We start from the raw sequence: 23,816 nt of genomic DNA on the forward strand, positions 1-23,816 counted from the left end.
CTTATACAGTGTGCCTTTTGGATTCTACATAATTATGTTTTACAATTTTGCATGCTGTTGTCATTATTGGCTTATTATAGTGACTCTAGTATAGACAGTTTACAAAGTCAAAACAGTTTTGTTGGCAACTGACCATGACCCTACTCCCAACTAGCTTTATCCATTCGCCAAAATCTATGCACTGAACCTCTTTACAACACAGTCCAGTGTGCACCGCACCCCTAATCAGAGAACCCTTCATTATTGGTGTTGTCAGACCTGGGCGAGGTTCCTGGACTCGGCTGCATCTGCCGGCCGTACATCAGCTCTGATGGAGGAAGGAACGAGGATAGGTACTCCGGAGGAGGACGGATGACCGTCGGCAAGTACCCAGTGCCGCTGTAGGGAGGCGTCAGGAACCTTCTAGAAGGCGAGAACTTGAAGCTCTGGTTGGACAGCGGGGAGAAAGCGGATTTCGACTGGTACTGGTTTTGTAAATACGGTGGTGACTCTTGAGTTATGGGGTAAGGGTTTGGTGCTTGGTCGGCGCCGGATATCATCATCTCCATGGCTGCCACCACGTCTCCCTTGCATCGGGACAATGTGGCTTCAATGTCAGTGCGGCTTCGTCTAGGAAACACCTTGATTAGCACATCAACTGGGGACTTCTGGAACGGCGGCGGCGTCGTCATGTCCTCAGCTTGGATATCATCGCGAGAAAGAGACGGTGTGTCATTCTTATCCTTTCTCTCGCGTCGGTTGAACATCTTGTATTTAAACTCTGGGTTTTCCACCCACTTCTCCTCCTCTTCTTTCTTGATCTCTTCGACTCGGGGTTCCTTCATAGACAAGTTTTCTGGGGTAAGATTGGAGGCTTCTGATTGGTCTTCGAGTTCTTCTTCCACGTTGAGCTCGTGGTCGGAGGGGCTGGCGGGGGGCGGGGAGGCGAGGGGGGGCGAGGGGCCGGGGGTCTTCGACTCCGGAGGCTGCTCAGGCGACGGGCTGGGGCAGACCTCGGTGATGCGAGCGCGCTTCTGAACTGTTGGCAAAGAGAATTTGGTGTTACTGGGGTGTTGACTACAGCTTGAGTGAGTATTTGGAATGGTAGAGATTGGTCATCCAGGAAAATAAGTTATGGTGTTTAACTGCTGAAATGTAGGTACTCATTCATATGTCAAGAGATCCAAAAGTATATTACGCCCTAAACACTGATTTTAGTTAAGAAAGTAAGAACACTTGAAGCACCAGTCACCACCACAATAGGCGCTAAAGTCCCTACACTGAAAATACGAGCCCATTAAGAAGTAGCAGACAGGGAAAAGCACAACATCTTACGTCTCCATCCAAACATTCAATTACAATAGTGTTTACGCAAACGAATTCCAACCTAGCACCTCGGCAATACGAGTCAACGTTCAACAATATCGAGGTAGGCCCTTGATTCAAATTCATTGTGTTTCCAGCCAGCAATTAGAAAAAAACTTGGCTCCCATTCATGTGTGAAAATTTAATGGAGGAAGTTATTGTTTTAAGCGCCGTCGCGGGTGCGAGCGAGAGGCCCTATGTGCACTCTCAGAATAAATATTCAAACCAAAGGAGGTGCATTATCGTGAGGCTAACACCTCAATCGTATACATAAAGGTTTTTGAATTCTTTGGTAACGGAAAATAAAATTACACTTTACTGTACCTATCCAGTCCACTAGTGTATTATTTAAAACGGGTAAGTACATTATGAAAGAAAATATATACTAAATATTTGTAGTGCGTTCCTTTTCTTTCATCTGAATAAAGATAATTATGGTAAAAGACACTCAAACCATGCTTACACCACATCCTTTCCAAACTTTACATAAAAGTCCATAGTATGAAGTAGTATGAATATGGCATAAAACAAATGAAACCGAACATAACGATCGAATTCAAACTCAGAACATATAATATAGCGCTTACACCTTGAAAGAAGAAAAAAACTGTGCTTTTTAGTTCTTTGTTTGAAAATAAAAGCTCAAGCACGCCCGCGCAAGCATTTCATAATATCAAAAGATTTCATTAAAATAATACGCCATTTACAAACACACAAAAACTTTTTTCTGTAAAAAAACACACACACTGGCCATTTTGAATCTCATTATACCTATACGGGTCGAAAAAAGAAAGAAAAGTTTTCATTTATTTAACATTGAACCTTATTTCTTGAAAACGGTATAATGTGGCAAGTTACTTGGCGACCCTCCTTGCGGGGTGAAAGAAGTGGCGGGGGCGAGGTAGCACGACATGCTACACACGTAGAAAAGTGTGCCCGGATTAATCTCGCGATAGCTTGTAACTATTTCTGACGTAAGTAAAATTTTATTCTATGAGTGTTCCCGTAAATGTCATATTTAGCTTAAAATTTATAGTTTGACAGCATAAAAATTTGGATGTTTATCTTCAGAATATCTACCAATTTGAATTTATTTATGTAAAAGTGTTTTATTTTATAAATCAATTTCCATGTCACCTTCATGTTCACTCTCTGTTTTAACTTGTTCATCGTCGTCGTCATCCTCATCTTCATCATCGTTTTCATTAACTTCAATTATAAATCTAAGACAAAAACCAAAAAACATTATACCTACTTTGAAGTATAATGTACTAGAGTACGCCAGTCATATTAGTTCAGTGTACACATATAATATTTTATGTTTAATTTACATTAAATTATAAATAAACAATAACATACCTGTCCAATACATTGTCAAATACTCTATCAGATTTATAATATTCGTCTTAATTTTTTATGACATGGTCGTCACAATTTCTCCACTTTTCAGGCGAATAATTAGAGAAAAGCAACTCTAAGTCTTTTATCTCTTTATCTAAGTTAGAGTCAATCGACGTTCTTGCGAGCCACACAAGTTCAATAGGATTTAATTCCGGGTGGCATGGGGGTAGGCGAAGCACGATATGACCATTTTCTTTCAAAATTTCATCAATTTTGTAATTTTTCTCTGTGTTTTGCTCATTCATTACTTTCATTAAATCACATAAATTTTGGTTGCTTTCCTAGTTACAAGAACTGACAACTGACGCACTGTCATATGGACTCTTCGTCTTTGTTGTTTACTTTTTCGTATCTGACTGCGCAGTACCAACCTTTAGCCGCGTAGCATGACTGATCCGGTACGCTGTTCTACAAGAAGCCCCTATATTGAGACATTATACGATTTGTTGTTTTTAACGTTATTTTGTTGACGAATTATAGATACCTAATAATAATATAATGATAATATTAAAAAGGCCTCAACACTCATCCTAAGACTAATGGTCTCAGGATCAATGATCTCATGTGGGTCGCACTCAAATTATGACAGACTATATAAGACATGTGGCCGCCTCGGCTGCGCGGCCGAGACTGCCGTAACAATGACATGCAGTGCACGCGTTCCCCTCCACCGCTACCCTCCCGCTACCCGCTGTCGTCTTGGGTACCTCGTCCCCTCCGCGTCTTTCACCCCGCAAGGAGGGTCGCCAAGCAACTTGCCAATCTATAGCTTTTGAAATAACTACTCATGGGCATGTTGATAAAGTCTAATTTTGAATTATTTTATGCAAGGGATGGTGTATCGTATTGAAATTAAAAAATGAATTTAATATAGACATCTGCTAGTTGTAAATAATATCATATTGTGTTCAGTTTAAGTGTTTGTTTTGCATTGTACCTTTGTTGTTTGTTATTTTAAATCTTTTTGATATGGTTTTATTGTAATTGATCACGAAATATAAAAAGTATGAGTACTTTTAATTTTTTTATTAACTTATTGTGTCTTATTGCTATGCAAAGGTCTCTCCCTGGATCTTCCACCAATCCGTGTCTCTGAAAATGGCCTCAAATTCCATTTCTTAAAAATGAGTAGATACTTCTATACTTAAGATAACATTGTAATAAAACAATTTATGTTAGTAGTATGAATAAGTTTAAACACCTGAAAACCATTTCTCGATTGCAAAAACAAAAGACGATTTATCCGCTGACCGCGCAACAAATTATTGACCTCATTACGCCGAAACCAATTCACAACTTACAATGAATTTAATTTAAACTCGCACAAACCGAGCACATCACTTAAACACAGTGCATCACTATTCATACGTACAGCCCTGCTAACAAGTGCTTGCACCGCGTCGGCTGCACGGCCATATAAATCACTTGGACAATGGTAGCGAAAGCCATTAGCACGGGTGTACGCGGTACAAATGCTATATAGTTAGTGTTTGCGCTGAATTAATCTGCTGTATTGTTAATGTTTTATTCTGTTGAAACAAAGGGTGGGGGAATACGTTATTTGTAGGTTACGGTTTGGCTTTTTGCCATTTATCGCGTTACCTACAGTGTCAACTTGGGACAGATTACATAATATATGCACTGAATTAGGTAATAGGTCGATATTAGATACTACTTGCTTTTCCGCGCGAGCTTTTGATCCTGAGAGAAATTTGTGTTTAAAGTTAAAAGCCTAAGGAGCTCTTAGGCCTAGTCCACCACGCTGGCCTAGGGCGGGTTGATGGACCGAAGGGAGCAAGCTTGTGCTGAGAGAGTTGTCGGGTAAGTGGGCAACCCGACTGTCAGATGTTTTCAAGCCGCCCGAAGGACTCTGACTAGGCTTAACGACTGCTGCCGAAACAGCAACCGAGACCCATGGCGGATTTATTAAGAATGTATACTTAGACCAATAGTACAGTGGTGGATGAAGGTTGTGTATGTGTACCTAAGTTAACGTAGTACCTATAATTATAATTACCGATCATGCCGACAAACCACACAGGAACGTAAACTGAAAATGAACTTTTACAAAAGTAGTCACCAGCAAACAGCACTGCATCAAAGCGAAGGAAATATAATAACGATAAAGAAAAACTTTTCCCCGAAATTAATTTAAAAACCGACAAAAACAAAGCAACGTCCACTCGCGGCCGGGGAAAACAAAAACAAAATGGCCGCTATCAAGTTAGAATAACTGAATGTGAAAAAAAATACCGGAGAAACTCTGTAATATTTTATTCGTTAATTGGCCATGCTACCAATTTATGATATGTATTTTTTATAATTTATTTTGAAAATATAGACCATTTTAAGAAACTAATTTCGTTATTTTTGATTTTTATTCATTACAACTATTTTTAATATAATTTTAAAATTTGGCCGGCTGAATGGATGTATGACGTCACAGAACGGATACTAAAATAAATATCTTTGCCTGCGCCACAAAAAAAGCAAGTGTCACTTAACGTCAGTGAGGTAGAATGTCATTGTCATCTGTCATCTAACTCTTAACCTACAAATAATACTCTGTGAAGCAATAATACTCACTGAAGAAATACTATCTCTGTTCTTGTTGTCATCGTAGTATCCACTGGTTTATTATTTATTCGTAGTAGAGATTCAAAACAAGGTAGAAAATAAATAAATTAAATCAATAAAGAGAAATAAACACACGGGCACCTACTCTGTGCACACGGGTGACACGGGCTGTGAGGTTCACAGAGTACATGAGGTTTGCGTTTATTGACGTTTGACGTTTACTTTAGTTTTGTAGGCAAATGCATTCTGTGCATATATCCTAATATATTATACTCTATGATCCTAATGTGACGTCATAGAAAGGTTATTAGTTTTTATTGAATAATTTAAAAAATAGAGACCTAATTTAAAATCTGATGACCAGAAGTTGAACTGGAAGCATATTCCTCGAAATGGTTTTAAGCATTTCATTCTTGTTCAGAAAGTTAGCATGGCCAATTTAGCAAACTCTTTGCAGTTTAGTAGGGTTACGCTGTAAAATATAAGTAGATTAGTTTACCCGAATATTTTTCTAATATCCAATAGCCACTTGGCCACCCATTTATAAGTATATACTAACAATGTGTAGGTTATATTTTAAGAACTAAGCATGAAGCAGTAGGTAATTTTATTAGAAAGGTACATTGACTGATTCTTTAATAATGATATTTAATGATTATGGTTTATATTATGTAACTACGGAACCAGATTCATATTGAAAACTTTATACTGCAGGCGATAGTGAGTCTGGTCAGTTAATATTTTTTTCTTTTTTCTGTAAAGAGGCTTTACACATTATGTGCCAGTTGCTTTTAGTTTGTGGATTTAAAAAGCCTTTTGAATTTGAACATCGAATGAAATTCAGCATCCAGCAGAGCGGAAATTTTAAGAAATAATTTAATTATTTTATTTACAACTATGATGAACTCTCGTTCTCTTATTTTTAACACACCTATTACAGTAGAAGTTTAAAAAAAAAACATATCATCCAACCATAGATTACAGTCCTCCAACTTATTTATTTAAAAAAACTGTCAATACATTCCAGTAAATCTTATAATTGTTTGTATTTTTGTTGTTGTTTTGTATTGTATTATTTTGTATATTTTTTCTTGTTGCTGTCTGTGTGTCAAGTACCTACATAATATTATATTATTTTGTATTTATCAATCCAAGAGATGAAAAACATTAAGGTACCACGTTTCCATCCAAAATCCATCGTTTTCAGACTTGACCGCGCCTTAATGAAGTCCCGTCGGTCAGTGGAGAGGCACTTAAGGGGAATGTTTCACAAGCGAGGGGAAATGTTGCCCCAATTAAAAAAAACCTTTCGTTTTTATTTAATGGCCGTTTTGATCGAGCGCCGGCTCACCGCTGTCAGTGTCGGTCAATTTGTAGGTATATTACTTTTTTGTTGTCTTTAATAAAAAAATACGTTTTTTAATGTTAATAGTGATTTGAACAGATGAGTTTTTTATAACATACGTGTTCTGTAACTACACTTTAATAGTCCAACATTTGGTTTTCCGTAAAGAAACAGTATATACAAACTTAATATTTTCTACTACTACCTAATTTCTTACGTACCTATTGGTAAGATGTCGTCATAATTTGTTATAAAGAATGAAATATAGCCAACCAATACCTATACAAAGCTTGATGGCACAATATAAAACAAATGAAGAAACAGCCCAAATATTACGACGACATCAGTTTCAATTTAGTCAGATGCGAGGATTAACCTTACAAATGAAATATCTTTAACCCCTGTGGGGGGCTATTCTCGGCTGATTACCGCGCGGACAATACCGCGCGCTCCGGAATAGCCACCCTCCAAATTGTGCACGACACCTATTATTAAGAGTCGAAACCCACCAATCAAATTTAAACCGTACAGAAACAAAATTAAAAGTCAATTTTCAAAATTGGATCGCGCATTCTGTAGTAACTTTGAATCGACGGGAGGTAACAATACGACCAATTGTTCGGTCATACCATTATTTATGAACAGTTTTAAGGTATTTTGTACTTAATTGCTTTAGGGTTAGGGTTGGTTGCTATTGGTGAGGGTGGCTGGTTGCATCTGAATTTGGAGTTAGTTTCAATGCAATTATACGGAGTCTATTAGTAGGGCTGTCACTGACACAGGGATTTTAAATTTACTTCAACAACTCTTGATCATAATCACTTCAATTGTAATTAATTTTATCGGTACCAGATGCTTGCAGAGGAAACATAATGTCCGAGTTCATTTATTTGTCATGTGAATTGTTTTTGATGAATAGTTAAATGATTGCAATACAGGCTTTGCCTAGTGTAGACTTCACTGAAATCTCATGTGCTCTAGCTAATATCATCAGTAATAGAATGGATGACGTGTAACCTCTTAGGTATATGTCTCACTGTCTAATTGTCCATTGTCTATGCTTATATGGTGTTTAAATATACCATTACAGACTTTTATTTGTTTTCCGTATTTCTGTGACGAACATTTCAGATTTCAGAGATTCAACCATAAATATTCCATTTGTCTGCAACAACTATAAACCTGTATTATCATTATTGTAATATTTGGGCAGCCCTGAGACATCACCGAGCATCGAACTATATTAAATTAAACACACGACAGTACTCAATACTCGCGATCCCACCTATTGTTGCCAAACAAATTATACTACCCTTCAAACGTGGCCTGGAATACACACCGTAACTTTTAGGGTGTAAGAGTTAAATTCATTTGCAGAATTACGGGTGAAACTGGGAGTAAAGCCGATTTTTATTAAAATTTTCATCCAATTTTGCAATTCTGAAGAGTGTTTGTTGTGAGGATAGTGTTGCAATGGTGATGATATTTTATTTAATTAAGTAGATGTTCCTATTTATGATCGATGATCTGCTAAGTAATACACTAGTAAATAGAAATACTAAGGGCCCGTTTCACAATGTCTGGAAAATGGCTACCTGTCGGGTAAAATACATGCTGTCACACTCTTTCATAATTTTTCAGACAGTGACAGCATGTATTTTATCTAGCACGTAGCCACTAACCAGACATAATGTAACAGGGCCTTAAGATAATAACAGATAAGGGATTTGCATGAAATTTTGTACCCTAAATTTTGATATCCGTTTATTATTGACATAAATTTTAATCGTTATTTTACAAAGTCTATAATTCTTACCCCATATCTCTGATCCCAGCAAACCTCTCAACAATGCCCATGTAATACGCCCTGTTAGATCACCTAGTACTCAACCTCAACTAGACAGCTGAGCACCGGCCGCGTGTCTCCTGAGTCCTGAGTCCTGTCGCTGACAGCCAATCAGGGCCCTCGAGTGTGACTGTTGCATCCACTGCGAGGGGAGATAACAGGGCGGCTTAGATTATACAATATACGGACAAGATGAAGTGTCACAACACAACATGCAAAAACTGACCACATTTTGTTCACTGTCAAACCGTGTTAAGTTCAACCTAAGATAACCATTGTACCAATGAATAAGGTCACAAATCTTCTAACCGAACTAATTCAAAATAAGAGCTTAGTGGTAGAAGTTGAAACTTTACTTAAATTTTGCACTGACATTACATCTTGTCTGTATATTGTAAATCTAAGGAAAGAGGTCACTGTAGTTTACGAAAAAGTATGTTTCTAACCGCGACGCAATCTCGTTGAATTAAACGTACCGATGCTGCTTGACAACCCTCGGTCTTTCACTTTTTATCAAGGTAGAGTTACTCTACTGTATTCATTCCCACTTATTTCTTACGACTGTAAATAAATAAAGCAATGGTGAGTAGGTATACATTGAAGCGAATGCGTTGAGTTTGAGTACAAAACTGTTACTCGCGCAGCAATGCATTGCGGACTCGGTTTAGTCTAGAAAGACTGTCGTTGATTATGTTGTAAGGGTAGAGGTCTTTTGCATGTTTATAATTGTGTTAAGTAATTGTGCAAGGGATAGATAAGGTCACATGGTAGATTTTTAGATAAGAGATGAGTAAGTAATTGAGTTGCTTTGGGGGTTGTTCGTCGCTAATAACGAAAAAATATGTAAAATTTCAACCGTCTCGTTATTGTTTTTCATATTATTATATACAAAAGTATTGATTAAAACACGAATTAAAACTTAATTTTGTCAAATTGGCAGACGAATATTCCACCTGTAACCAATACAAGCTGAACAAAAAGTTTATAACTAATCTTCATGTGTTTCGGAAATAGGGAAAATATAAAACAAACAACATTCGGCTCCATCTTAAATGAAACAACAGCTCGGTTCAAAAATCTAATAACATTTGAAACCATACAACTGAACAAATATATTGAGTAACTCGACACAGTGAGTACACTTGTGCTGGGACTTGAGGAACAAGTTAGACTCATTCTTGGTATACAGACTATACAGGGTGTTGGAAAGTGGTATACTAAGCCGAAAGGGAGTTAAGGGATCATTCTACATAAGTGGCCTTTTTGTAACATTCTGTATACACGCAGTGGCAACAGGGTGCACGAAAAGAGCCTTCATCGAAGGACGTTTCGACTGTAGGTGTAGGTTTTTTATCATATTATGTCTGGTGCAACATGGTCAGTCAGCTACTAACGCTATTCTAACTGGCTAATCCGTTTTTTATCATAATACATTATGTCCGGTGCAACATGGTCAGTCAGCTACTAACGCTATTCTGACTGGCTAATCCTTTCACCTAGATGACAAAACATTTTTGGTACCTTAATTTTGTAGAACATAAGTAACTTATTACATTGAATTAGGTAGGTACTTACCCAAACTTTACTAACCCTAAAGAAAATAATTGGTAATATCAGTAAGGACTGTATCAATTTCACCCCTGAATAAAGTTTAAGTAGAAAGTATTGACAGTAAAAAATACAGCCTACAAATACAGCATTATGCTCCTTAAAATACAATATATAAATTCCACAATCGATCAACAAGTTATCTAAAAAACTCACCTTTAAAAAGGTTTCATCAATTACTCTACTGCCCCTCTCTCAAGAATACTTGAAATGATCCAAAGAGGTAAAATATACTCTTTTTATAGAGCTACATGAGGTTGAAAATCGAATGTTAACGTAACGTTACACAAGATTTCCTTTTTACTCATCTAAAAAGAGATCAAATGTAAAGAGGATTCCAAAAAAGTTTTGCACAAATTATGGTCAGTTAAGGTTGGTAAGAGCCTCACCTTTTTTTCTCAAGTTGGTATCACAAAGGTACAAGTTGCCATAATATGAACGACTCAAGTGGTCATTATTTGGAGTGTTTTCGAAATAATTCTTTAAATTTATTTTGGTTTAATGTTCGGTGGTGTTTTGATTCTTTTGTGCTTTTCGAGCTTTGTGTTGGCATCAATTAGGTACTTATTGCTTTTTATTTTTGAATTTCTTGTTAGATACAAACTATTTTTGTTTTTTAACGATAGCATTAAGTTTGTTAATAATCTTAACTGATAAAATATACTTAAGAAGACTTAATCATTAACATTAGAGAAATGTAGAGAGTGTAAAGACGAATCAAACTGAATTCAATTTTACCAAACATTTTATATTTTCTGTTATAAAAACTAATGATGGCGGTTGAAAGGTAAAATGATTTCGACGGAATGATATTTCAAAAACCCTTTAACGGAAACGAGTTTAAATAGAAAACCGTTTCCGCGATTCTAACAACACGATCAGACTCGGGTTACTTACTGCAGCTAGGGATGGGTGGTTTATACAACTTAGATTATATTGATGTAAAGTGGCACTCAGTATACTCACTAGCAATGGAAAAGTTCCACTCACAAAATGTCGACACCAAATGAAAAATAAACATTTAATTTAGAATTTGATCAACATAATATTTTTCTTTTTATTTAGTAATATTTTGATGCGCTATTAAATGTACTTAGGTACCTACTTCAATATTGCAGACAGCGTCATTAATCTAGTAGATATATTCCATTTAGGAGTAATTGGGCGCTATTGGCACTGGAACTTTTACATTGCTCGTGAGTGCATGATCATTGACCACCTCCCATCACTACTTCCACTCTCTGTCGGAACTCCAGCACTCGACAACTTTCACATGCACGAGCAGGCCGGCAGATACACCGCGACGGCTGCCAGAGCGAGACAGATAGACCGCTCAAGTGTCACTTGAAATAAAATGGTATCGGATTTGATTAGTAAAGCGAGACCCGAGATGTGACTTGGATGTGCAAACAGCATAGATGTATGCTTAGACAATTTCTATCGCTTATTCGTTTGTTACTGTAAATTTACGCAATCAGTAACCACAAGATCAATCTTTAAGAATTTAATCATGTTCATAAGATTCTGGACATAGGTATAAAATAATAGTAGAACACATAAGAACATAAACAACTATTTTTCAAGTTTTATTAACAGCCTCATTTGATTTTCTTCCTATCGCAATACAGATGCGAAATTCAAACACACACTCCTGAACGCGAATGTACCAGGACAGCATGAAAGCTAGTAGATGTTTGTAGGCCCGGGCTGTATAGAGCAGCGATGTTTGAATGGTCAAGTGCGGGCGACTTGTGATCTTGCCATGAATAGCCGTTCCCAAGCGTACCTATCTCGTTTATAAGCCCACGTATTCAAGCTAACAACTATCGTAGAATATTCAGAAATTATATTAGATTCGAAGTAGAGGAACTATGTTTACTACTAAACATAATTAATGTTAATGTAGAAACAAAAGTATTTTTTTAGAGACGCGAAAATTTTATGTCTATAAAGTTGTAGCCATCCTTGGGAGAGGTTTATGTCCAGCAAATGATGATTATATAGGCCATATGCTGATGGTAATTTATTACATGCAATTTCTTCCAACAATACAGTCGTCTAGTATCTCACTTCACAGACACAAAGGTTCTATTGAAAGTACTAGGACCACATAATCGCTTAGGAACTGCTTTGTAGGACTGAATAGTTGAATAGCCATTGGCTTTCCGCAAACATGTAGTTTGCAGATGTATGAGGTTGGCCGTCGGTGGATGCTCGTTATTGCAAATTAGGAATACAAATATTATATGAACTTCTATTGTAGGAAGGTTCTTAGTTATTGTTATTGTTATTTAGTTCTAAAACTTCATATAACCTTTATTCATTGAAATGTTGTAAAAATACTACGTAAGTCAATTCCGGCAGGATGTCTTCAGATAATAACAGTCATCTGAGAATAATTTTAACTTAAGCGTTTGTTTAATCTACTTATTTGAAATAAAGACCTTGTTTTTTATAGTAATCGTCCAAAGTTGAGTATTTAGTCTCCATTAGGTAGAAATAATAGCTAAACCATACCAATAATACCGTGTAGCCCTGGGGCCCTCCAGTATTGAGTTACCGCCTCTAAACCCACAGTTGAGTACAAATCTATTGTCGCAGTGTCACCACAACTGGCCAATGTCACAAATGGTACGACATTCGATATCCTTGAATAGGCTGTGGGTAAAAATAATCACCGATTATTGAAGTCTATTGGGGACAAAAATCGTCCAATCATTGTATGTAGACGAAAAACCGACGCTTGACAATTAACTACAAACATGATTAAATAATTAAGTATTCGAACCTTGATTTTTGTAAATATCATGTAGTCATTTTAAAGTTTACAGACCATAATTCGGCAAATATCGATATCTTTGTAAACATTAATTCGTAGACAAAATATTTCCGGAATTTCGCACTATCGGGTTACTAAGAAAACGATTCAACTATCGTTAAATATTTACACATATTATAAGCAAAAGACGCAGACAAAAATAATTCAGATGAAATGAAAAAAAACGACCACAAACCATAGATTTCTTGGAAATAAAACTCTATTGGTTCTCGTAACACGGATAACGCAAAGCCGATTATACAACGCGTACAAATCTAATTGAGTGGAAACAAATTCTTTCATTCATCGTAACAACGGCCATTGAAGCAAAATAAACAAAAAAAATGTTAAAGGAAGTAGCAAATTTAACTTTTTGCCACTTTTGAGAGAAAAAACTGTGAATGGAAGTGGTGAGCGTGTTGTACTTTACTAAGATTATATTATTTATTTTGCTTATTGTTGCTTATACAAACTGTTTCTCTAATTACAATAGCTCTTTTTGTCACTTCAGTAAACCTAATTTCCATGATCTAGAACAGTAGTTATGCTTTGTTCATTATAAGTAAGTACCTACAGAATTCACTAAGTACTTCAATTACCTACATATAAAGTGAAAACAACACTACACTACAAAGTTTCACAACTCAATTAATAAATCAAACACCGAGATAAAACGCATTAAATTAGAAGGTCAATTACACACATCGATCGAATTGACAAACAATTGCGCTCCCTCTTTTGAAATTAAAACTAAATCAATCAAATTATTTCGAACACACTTTTTGTATTTCAAAATACACCCCCGCTGCGCTAGACTGGCTCAACGTTCATTGCAGTTTCAATCATATTACAACAGCATCACGTATAAATTTCGAGTGTTCTTCGTCATTGGACGCAGTGAAAGCGTTTCACCAAATTCGGGTGCGTTCTTTTTATGAATAAGCCGGGAGTTCTCATACCATAGAGGTTTTCTGTCAAAGGTTGCTTATGAAAGGCACCCCGTGGTTTCATACAGTGGTGTAATAAATAAGTAAAAAGCCGTGTTTCGGCTGCACTGTGACATATAAAATTTAATCTACGTATGTTGATGATATCATTGTTCTAACTTCATCTTAATATCCAAGTTTAACCTTATCATTTTATACACAAGTGCATATTATAACACATAATATGCACATAAAATATATGAAGTGTAATAAAGGCGATATAAAAGCATCCCCGCATACCGCGCTCACCCTTCACAGTGGAATGCGATCGCCTTGCTTGCCGTTTATTACTGTTTTAATTCCAATGTCTTATTCCGATACGCAGTGCATCTGTGAGACTCATGAGTATAAAGTATTGTTTCAGTGTTTAATGGTTTTCGTAAATACATAAAAATAACTTTTTTTAAACTAGCTGTTCCCGCGAGCAACAAAGTTTTCCCGTGAGAATTCCGCGATAAAAAGTAGCCTATGTTCTTTCTCAAAGTCTAGACCATTCGCGAATTTTCAAATTCTGATTTCAGTTTCAGGCTTAGATATACCATGCTGCATATGTAGGTTTCGGCTTAGTATACCCTTTTTGCAACACCCTGTATACTAAATTTCATTCAAATCCGTTCAGTACTTTTGGCGTGAAAGAGTAACAGACAGACAGACACAGTTACTTTCGCATTTATAATATAAGTTAGGTTTAGGGTTAGAATTAGGATTAGGATAAGTTTATGTTTATCATTTCAAAAATTACGTTTTAAATTTTGCCTATCAACGAAACAAAAGAAAGTACGTTAAATATAGTTTGAAAAATCATAATCGTAAAAGTAAAAGTTTAATGAAATTTTGACACATAGTTATTACTTAACACGTATTTTGTATGTATATCATTTAGAAACATTGTACTGCACACAAATTATAACAGTCCATCACGACATGCATCACATCAAGTATTAATTTCAAAAAGTTCTCCAATTCGACCCTTCCTTACAATCCAATAGCCCAGCAACTTGTGGCAAGAGAGATGAAATAATAAATATTGTATCCACGGAGCGTCATCCGCCGCGATCGCATTCCGACACGACACGCACCCTAGAAGGGAGACCCTAAACCTCTACATATTCAGTAATAATATTTAATACTTACTAAACCTTCTTAAATGCTTTATCTGTAAAGAAGAGTGTGGCGAAAATACTTAGCATGATACGATAAATAAATAAATAAGCTTAGTTCACGAAATGTAGGTTCATTAAACAAAAGTGTTTTGATGGGCCGGCCATGCATTTGAATGTACGGCATGTAGGTAATCTGTAATTACTGACCTTATAAAAGTTAAAAAAAAATACTCAAACTAACACTAATGATACCTACAATAAAGCTAAATGTTTGTTTGAAAGTGCCTCTAGTTACAACTACACAAGTATTATTTAGCGTACTACAAGGTTTCATTCTGGGTCCTACATTACATTTTATTAGTTTAAGGACAAATAGTCGTTATTTCTTTCATATTTTTATCATGCAGTTCATTTAACATTATTAATATTATTATCATCTCTCTAATAAACCTGCATACATTTAAGTAGATTTTAATATGTGCGTCTACAGTCCCCTCGGATATGACATTGTAGCGGCAATATACGACAATACGGCATTCCTTCACACACACCCTTATGGCAGCTTCATAGCGTAGCGATATGGAGACCGCACTTCACTTTATATCATATTTACGAGGCTACGACTCTTATATAAGTGTTTACTATTTGGTTGTTGAATGAAAGCCTCTAACTTTTGCGTTTTGAAGCTGCACGTACGTATGTATATTGTGATTTTAAAGATATTATATTTCAATAGGATAAACGAGTAATGTTTTGTTCAAATGAGTTTCATGATATAATTTTAATTGGTAGGTTATTGTTATCTATGTATATTGCATAGAATTCATTACTTGAAAACAAAATCTCAATTAATTTACGTAAATCCTTTACAACTTACGTCAAAAAGGTTAACCGGAACACAACCTCAAAAGAATCTAAAACTGAAAAGCTTATTTCATAGAAAAATAAAGCGTTCCCTTTTCAAATTACATAACTGTTAGCGAATTAAAAACAATTTTGCAAGGAGGGAAACGTTAAAAAGAGCCGTTTCTGCAGACTGCTTCTAAATTCAAATTAACGTTTTACTTTTAAACCTTTTCCGGGGTCTCACGTCGAATTAACAAAGTGAAAGAACTACAGTTCGTGTTGCAGGCATATTGCGTAACTATGAGAAAATATTTTAGTTTTGAGATGTCTCTATCGATGTTTTAAAAAGTTTCTGAAATAAGTATGTACTTACTTATACTTTGGTAGGTACTTATTGTGTTTTTAAAATTTCAACAACGAATCCCTCATAAAGCTATTTATTTTATGGAGGAATCACTTTTTTGATATAAAGATTGTTGCAATTTTTTTACAATATAGGTCGCGGGGATTTCTGTTAAAGTGTGTGTGGTATATTTAGTTGCAAATAATAATAATGAAAGTAAATGTATTAAAATTGTGCAATAACGATATAAATAAGTACACGGTTTGTGTCAAATTTTCCTGACTGGGAATTTATAAAAATACCGAATTTATGTGTATTGCCAGTAACACGAGGTGAAACACGCAGCCGTGCACTCACTTGCAGCCCAGTTACTGCTACACAGAAACAGAAATATACGGAGAAGGCTGTTTCATTTAAGAACTGTTGCTTTACGTTCGACGTGTAATATGAAAGCTATACTATAGTGTGATATATTCAGTAATATTATGTAAGTAAATTATTAGGTCCAACGTTACTGCTTGAAGAACGCAAGAATGAAATTATTTGGTAGTTTAGATTCCAGGGTTTTAACGGCGCGGTTGCGTTTAAGTTTTGTAAGTAGGTATATCTTAGACCACGTCGATATTAAGTACAGTTTTAAGTTAAGCACAAAAATAAGTAGGTATATTCTTCATTGTCAGTATCATCGTTCTTGATAATCTCCATAATTAAATTGCCACTTGTGGCCAACTAACTTACACAATATTCATAGTAACAGTCTCTACATATTTCTTATTCCGAGTGGCGTCGTGTCGCCACAATAACTCACGGCCTCGCTGTTTCACGGCTTTTGATTTTTTTTACACTTTCCACACAGTTTTACTCTTTCCCCGTCGGCTGGCAACACCCGCGACAGTCCCACAATGGCAACACTGGCAGGAAACGGATTTTAATTGGCGTCGTTTTGAAATTGTTCCGGGTTCGTTTTTTGAAAATCTTTTTTTGTTCTTTGTGCAATTGTTCTCGTTGCAGCCAGGCTTTCCAAACGGATGCATTTGAAATCGGTCTTTGTTTTTGCAACAATTTTAATGCATGTAAAATAAAATTTGTAAGTAGGACCACTAGGTACTATATTTGTATGTTCTGTTATGTAGATAATATACATTATATACAAACACATACAAATTTCATCTAACGAGCAGCTGAATGCATTAACTTGAAGGTAATTAGTGTAGTTTCCCTCCAAGGCCCGACTAATCTTTTCACTCTGTACAGCGTATGCTAGAGAGCTATAGCTTCGAATAAACCGTTCTTAATTTGAAACAAGCCATAGACATCCAGCATTTATTTTTCTCCGCACCAGCCAGCCACACTCTCGCCGTGGTCGGAAATGAGTCTCTCAGAAGTTCGGAAACGCCGACGGCGAGACAAGATTAGCTTCTTACTACCAGGCGCTGTGAGAGACAGTAGGGTTTGCTAGTTTAAGAGGGTGTCAGGGAGAGGGCTGATGAAATAATGTGTTTAAAGTGAAGGTTATTTGTTAAAACGCCGGCGGCGATATTGAGTAAATTGAAAAAGTAACATTAGTGGGTTTTCTCGGTTGATTTCAAGTAAACTATAATTAATCGATTCAAAGTATTCGTCCATATGACTGATTTTTAGTTTTCAGCTACGTATTAAATACAACGTGGGTATGCAGAAGTACCTTATCTTCTAATATTTAATCATAATATTAACGATACCAACTCTTTATGTCTATGAACCGTAAGTACGCAAAGTACGAATGCTCATAATCAACCACGAAGTCGTCGGGTCGCTGTTTAGGCCCATGTCCCTGTGTAGCAAAATCACACCCAGAAACAATGTAAAAGTACCAGGTGCTCATAACTGACCTAGAGAAAGCTTCCGGCCCGGTCAGTAACGTCTCATACAAAAACAACCCCGTCACATAAACAAAAGTACCAGGCGCTCATGACTAACCTGGAGAGTCGTCGTTCATCTCATAGTGGTGGTTGGGCGCAGCGGGCGGGCCGGCATACAGGAGGTTCAGCTCTCGAGCCTCGTTCTCCTCTTGAGCCTGCTGCCTCCGCAGCGCCACCTGCGAACCCATGTACTACGTCATCCATCAGTCTATTGGGATATTCACTGTTATTAAGGCAAAGATAACCGGCAGAGTATCCACTACGCCGTTCATTCCTATCATCACCAGTCACAAATATACCTACCACTATCGGCCTAGGTCTTTTGCGAGAAACAAGATTAACTCTGTTCATTGCCTTTCACAACTGATTTCCTCAGCATTACATTTTTACTAGTAACAGAATATAAAAAACTTCATACCAATGACTGTCAACTGCACAAGTAGCTCTACACTTTTGTGCCTTGTCTAACTCACAAGTAGGGCATGCAATACCGGAACAATTTTCAATACCGGTATTGAGTTCCGGTATTACAACTCAATACCGGGATCCCGGTATTAATACCGGTATTAGACTTCCTTGTAATAAATGGCATATACTGTGTTTAAAGGTCGTATACATCAAAATAAAACAAGAAAATGCAATCATATTCTGTATTTTGTTGTAGATTTTTACGAGAAATCAGTTTTAGAGTTTAAATTTTAGAATAAACTATTTTTTTACATCCGGTGCCGGTTTACGCATGGTCAACAGTAGATTTCTAGCAGCCGAAAACTGCATTAAACGGTTGGGAACAAGTGCGCTTTCACAGTATATACACACACAAGGCTAACTAAATCTTAATCGCTTTATTTATAGCCTAAAAAAGTCCGATTCCGGTATTACTTCAATACCGGTATTAACTTTCAATACCGGTATTGAAAAAAGCGGGAATTTTGTACGGGATCCCGGTATTACGAATACCGGTATTGCGGTATTGCATGCCCTACTCACAAGCTGCCTAATCATTCATTCAAACGATTCAAACATTGACGTTTTATTAAGTAGGTAGTTTGACAAGGTGTACAAAAGTGTATAACTACTTATGCAGCTAAACGTACCCTAGATCTCATAAAAACTGCAACTGCAGTTTCACAATAATTTCATGATCATGTGCAAACTACTACGCCGTAGCCCGTAGCGCTACAACGCGCTACGAAACCGCTACGACCTACTACGAATTTCACCATCACATTTTCTCAATTTCATTAAGCGAAGACCGAAGCTGTTAACTGAGAACTGTTTAACAGCATGCGGATTTAATCACGCACGCAGGATGGCCCCGCACGCATTCATATTACTATTCATTGTAACGCGTGGAATATGCCGCTTGTGTGAAGAAATCCTCATGCCGTTAAAAACAGTCTTAACTCCTAAAAAGCGTCATTACCTGTGCAGCCATGACCCTCTGCCGCTCAGCGATCAGCGTGCACTTGGCACACACACAGTCCCGCCACCGGCAGTACCGCTTGTGCCCCTTCAGCGCGGAGACCACGCCGTGGTTGCGGCACCGCGCACACTTCGGCGTCCGCTGCCGGCACATGGAAGGGAAAGGCTGGCTTTACTTGGATAGCAGCTTCGGGGCACTAGATTGGGAATGGAATGGTATATGTCATCTGCTGAAGTACCGACCAATGAATAAATATGTGGGTACATCTCACTAACGGCTATCCGATCCCAAACTAGGCAGAACCTGTGATATGGGTCTCGGACAGCCGATATATCTACACAAATACATAGATAGATACATATTAAATAGATAAACGACAAACAGACACAAGGCAAAAACAAATGCTCATCACACAGATGTTTGCCCTGGGCGGGATTCGAACCCACGGCCCCAAGCTTCACTACAGCCTTAGCTACGGTGCCTTGCTGACAAAGTTAAAGCATAAAAGTTTAGGTTTCAACATTGTTATCCTAACTAATATTATAAATGCGAAAGTAACTGTGTCTGTCTGTCTGTCTGTCTGTCTGTCTGTCTGTTACTCTTTTACGCCAAAACTACTGAACGGATTTGAATGAAATTTGGTATACATACTGTGTAGACCCTGGGAAAGAACATAGGCTACTTTTTATCCCGGAATTCCCACGGGAAAACTTTTTAAGGCGAAGCGAAGCGCGCGGGAACAGCTACTAAGAAATATAATTCAGTGATATTAATTGGTAATCATCTTCGGGACACTAGATTTGGAATGGTAGATAAAATAAATATATACAATAGGTTAATAGGTCATGTATGGACACACCCACCTCACCTTGACTCTGAAAGCTTTTCAGTTTACGTTCAATATGGGTATGAGATGAGACTATGTAGATTTTTTCGGTGAAAATTTGCTGACAATTCATATACATGATAATATGGAGGACTGGAAGTGCTACAGTTTAGTTTTACCTAATATCCAGTGGCATTAAGCATCGTATGTGTGAATCTAGCATACTCACAAACCTAAGCTACGGATTGTTTTCCAAATAACTCTTCTCCGATCTCCGATAGAAGCATTTTACCGCTAATTGATTCGTCGAAATACCTACATGTTAAATGAGAAAGATACCTATTCCTAAGTACGTATAATATCTAAAAATGATTCAGAATCCCTAACCAACATAAAAAACCCGGATAAGTAGGAATCATAAACGCCTAAATATTTTTTAAACTTTTGAAGGATAGCCTATTCGTATTAAGACACGCAGTTATAATGTTACAACATTTTACAGCGTCATTATAGGTTCAAAAAACAGCTAATCCCATTATTAAGGTGTAACAATTTCATTATTCTCTACAAGTATAATAGCCAACACAACAACCAAAAAACTACATTTCCTGTTTAGTATCAAATTGCAAAAATACAATAATAAGTTACAATGTTATACCATTATTACACTTCATTTAATCTAATATTATACTGCATGAATGAAAAGGTAAGTAAGTATAATTGCATTAGGGCAAAAAGCTAACAAAATAATTAAAGTATAACGTTACCAGGGATTCATATTTCATTAGGAGCTTTAAGCCAAGGTGTCAGTATCGTGGAGGGTTTGACACAAATTATGTGGGTCATTTAATAAATGGTATCTTGGTGGGTAATTGTTATTAAGTAGGTATTATACTCTTATACAGTTATTTAGGGGACGTTTGATACTTGCTGGTAACTTTAATTCATAGTTGTTGAAATATGGGCCTAAAGGTACTAAAAGTTTACTATTTCTGTCTAAACAATGTAATTTGTAATCTTTTATATCTTATTTTCGAATAAATGTGCCTTAGTATTTTTTGTATGTCCGTCGTCGTTATGTATTTAAATAAAGATACTAAAACACTAATCACAGAACTTCAAACCTATAGCCCGTCTACTAGGTAGTATATGTATGTACTTATTAATCATAAAACCGCTCTGTTAACTAAAACAAGAAAATAACCCAATGATGATATTATGAGCCAAGAATTTGTGGTATAAACCAAACAATTAAATCCAAAAAAAAATGTAATGTGATAAAGTATCACTTAGTGCTTAGGCAACCAAATTTTATTCACACTTTGCACACAGTCCTCTCATTTATAAATATTGAATGGAATAACTGATTGTCCAGCAGTGGATGATTATTGGCTGATGATGATGATGATGACCTGATTGTTGTCCGTCACAAATCTGCCGACGCGACGGTTGAGTTCTTATTTTCATAGCTCACATTGTATTGTAGGTCATGTCGGTTGGTGTTTAACATTATACACTTGTAAGTTACCGTTACCTTTAACCTGTACCTACCTACCTATATTAATTTAAAGTAAGTATCAGTTTCTGAATGAATACTTTGACAAGGTATGTAATAATATCTATAAAGGCTTGTGAGTTATGTGCGTATAAAGAAGTTGGAGCCTCGGTGATACTTTTACTAATCTACCTATTTTGTCACTTCAATAAAAAATATGCAAGTAGGTAGATAGGTAGTTAGATAAGATACCTATAACATATTGATACTACATACCTACGATTTACTCTACATTTATTATCAGAATTCGCACTGTGTAGCTTTTTCGGCCAGTTGTTGCGAGAGTTAACTAAGGCTAAACGCGCAGCCACCTTGGCTGTTAAGTAATTCTAATTCGCAAGTATTACATTAAAATTTAATTTGCAGGTACGTAGAGTATTTTATACACAGGTAAGTACAAATAAGAAAATATTCCCAAAAACATGTCCAAATCACCTGATATCTCTCGGAGGCGCGCAGGAAGAAGGGCGGCAGCGCGGCCAGCACTGGATGCTGGACCAGCTGCGACACATCCACTCCGTTGGGCAACGACATCTCCATCCCTTCACAACGTCCAATCAACACTAACAAACAACCCGAAACGAAACACTATTGCATCTTACAAAGAGAGCTGGCTGGTTTGAAAACAGATTAAAAATAAAAATGAATGTCGTTCGAAATTTAAAATTCGAAACTGTCAAATAGAACGCGCTACTTAAGGCGACGTCACGCGCCAAGGCTGTAAGCTACACTGTTGCCTCATTTTCGGCAACTGACTTGCGATACGCGCGCGAGAGCGAGACGCAGCGACTGCGAAACCAACACTGTATTCTTACCTAGCTGCATCCCTCTCGCACTATAGTGTTAACTGTATATGTTGTATCATCCGGTTATATAAAATGTTGTCAGTAGTGAGGATCGAGTGGACCAATCGCAACGCTTGAAAACCACGCCTCTGGCGCGCGATTGGTGGTTGCGAATCCTGAAACTTAATTTATAAGGTGACTTTTTTGAGATGGAGTTTTTGTGTAGCCAGACAAAGGTTCTATTGAATGGGCACAAAAAAACACAATTATGTTTGTTATTTGCGCCGGGGATTCCGTTCTTTTTGTGTTTATTTTATTGTGTATTTTTTTGTTTAATTGTTTAGACAGTGTGGTTTTCAATGCGTTGAATGAATAGAAATATGGAGTGCATTTTGAGAGTATTCTGTCCTGATGAGATTTTAGTTGGAGATAGGTTTCGTTGGTCGTCGTACTAACGCGGTTTGACGTCCAAATGAACAAATTGAACATGTCTCATACATTGCTGATTATATCTCTATCTCACGGGTAAATCTTCACATAAAGGTTTGTTAAAACGTTGTATACATGATACACAAGATTTTTGACCGTTTAATTATTATTCTCTTTTTTAACATTACACTTACCTACCAATTCTGTCCAGCAAATTTAATTTAAAATAGAATTTACTATAAAACAAGTCAATAAAACAAAAACCTGATAAAAAAACCGATCACGAAATTTAAAACTCCAAAAAACTCATCAACACTTTCCCCAAGACGCTTCCCCCATCTTAATTTCTTAATTTGATTCCAATATCCGAGTGGAGGTGAAATGTTCCTTCAAATTGAAATATTTCAATCTACTTGGCATTCCATTTGAATCACAATGCGGGGGTGGGGCGCGGGGCAGCGAGCGCGGGGGGGGGGGGACAACGTAATTATCAATGTATAAACCGACTGAAATTCTCTTCGTACTGTATATAAAGTCGGGTTTTCAGTTTTGAGTACAGGATGTTTCTTTTTCAGGTCGATTGGTTCGTTTCAGTTTGTGAATTTAGGGCTAGCTCCTATAACTTTGAGTCGCCTAGGAAGGCATAAATAACCTCTTAATTTGCCTGTAAGTATATT

The 23,816-nt window shown here is 36.8% G+C and overlaps 1 protein-coding gene across 1 annotated transcript; it reads right to left on the reverse strand.

Annotated features, from left to right (window-relative positions):
• On the reverse strand, positions 1-22,745 carry LOC119692076 (doublesex- and mab-3-related transcription factor A2). Its single transcript, XM_048631466.1, has 4 exons — positions 22,361-22,745; positions 19,545-19,685; positions 18,177-18,294; positions 1-1,018 (listed from the first exon to the last, which is right to left on the reverse strand). Exons 1-4 carry the CDS (start codon positions 22,463-22,465, stop codon positions 222-224), a joined length of 1,161 nt encoding a protein of 386 aa, XP_048487423.1. The 5' UTR covers positions 22,466-22,745; the 3' UTR covers positions 1-221.
• Positions 22,746-23,816: the final 1,071 nt, after the last annotated feature.

Source organism: Plutella xylostella, chromosome 28 (genome assembly GCF_932276165.1).
Source record: "Plutella xylostella chromosome 28, ilPluXylo3.1, whole genome shotgun sequence".
In the NCBI taxonomy this organism is placed as follows: domain Eukaryota; kingdom Metazoa; phylum Arthropoda; class Insecta; order Lepidoptera; family Plutellidae; genus Plutella; species Plutella xylostella.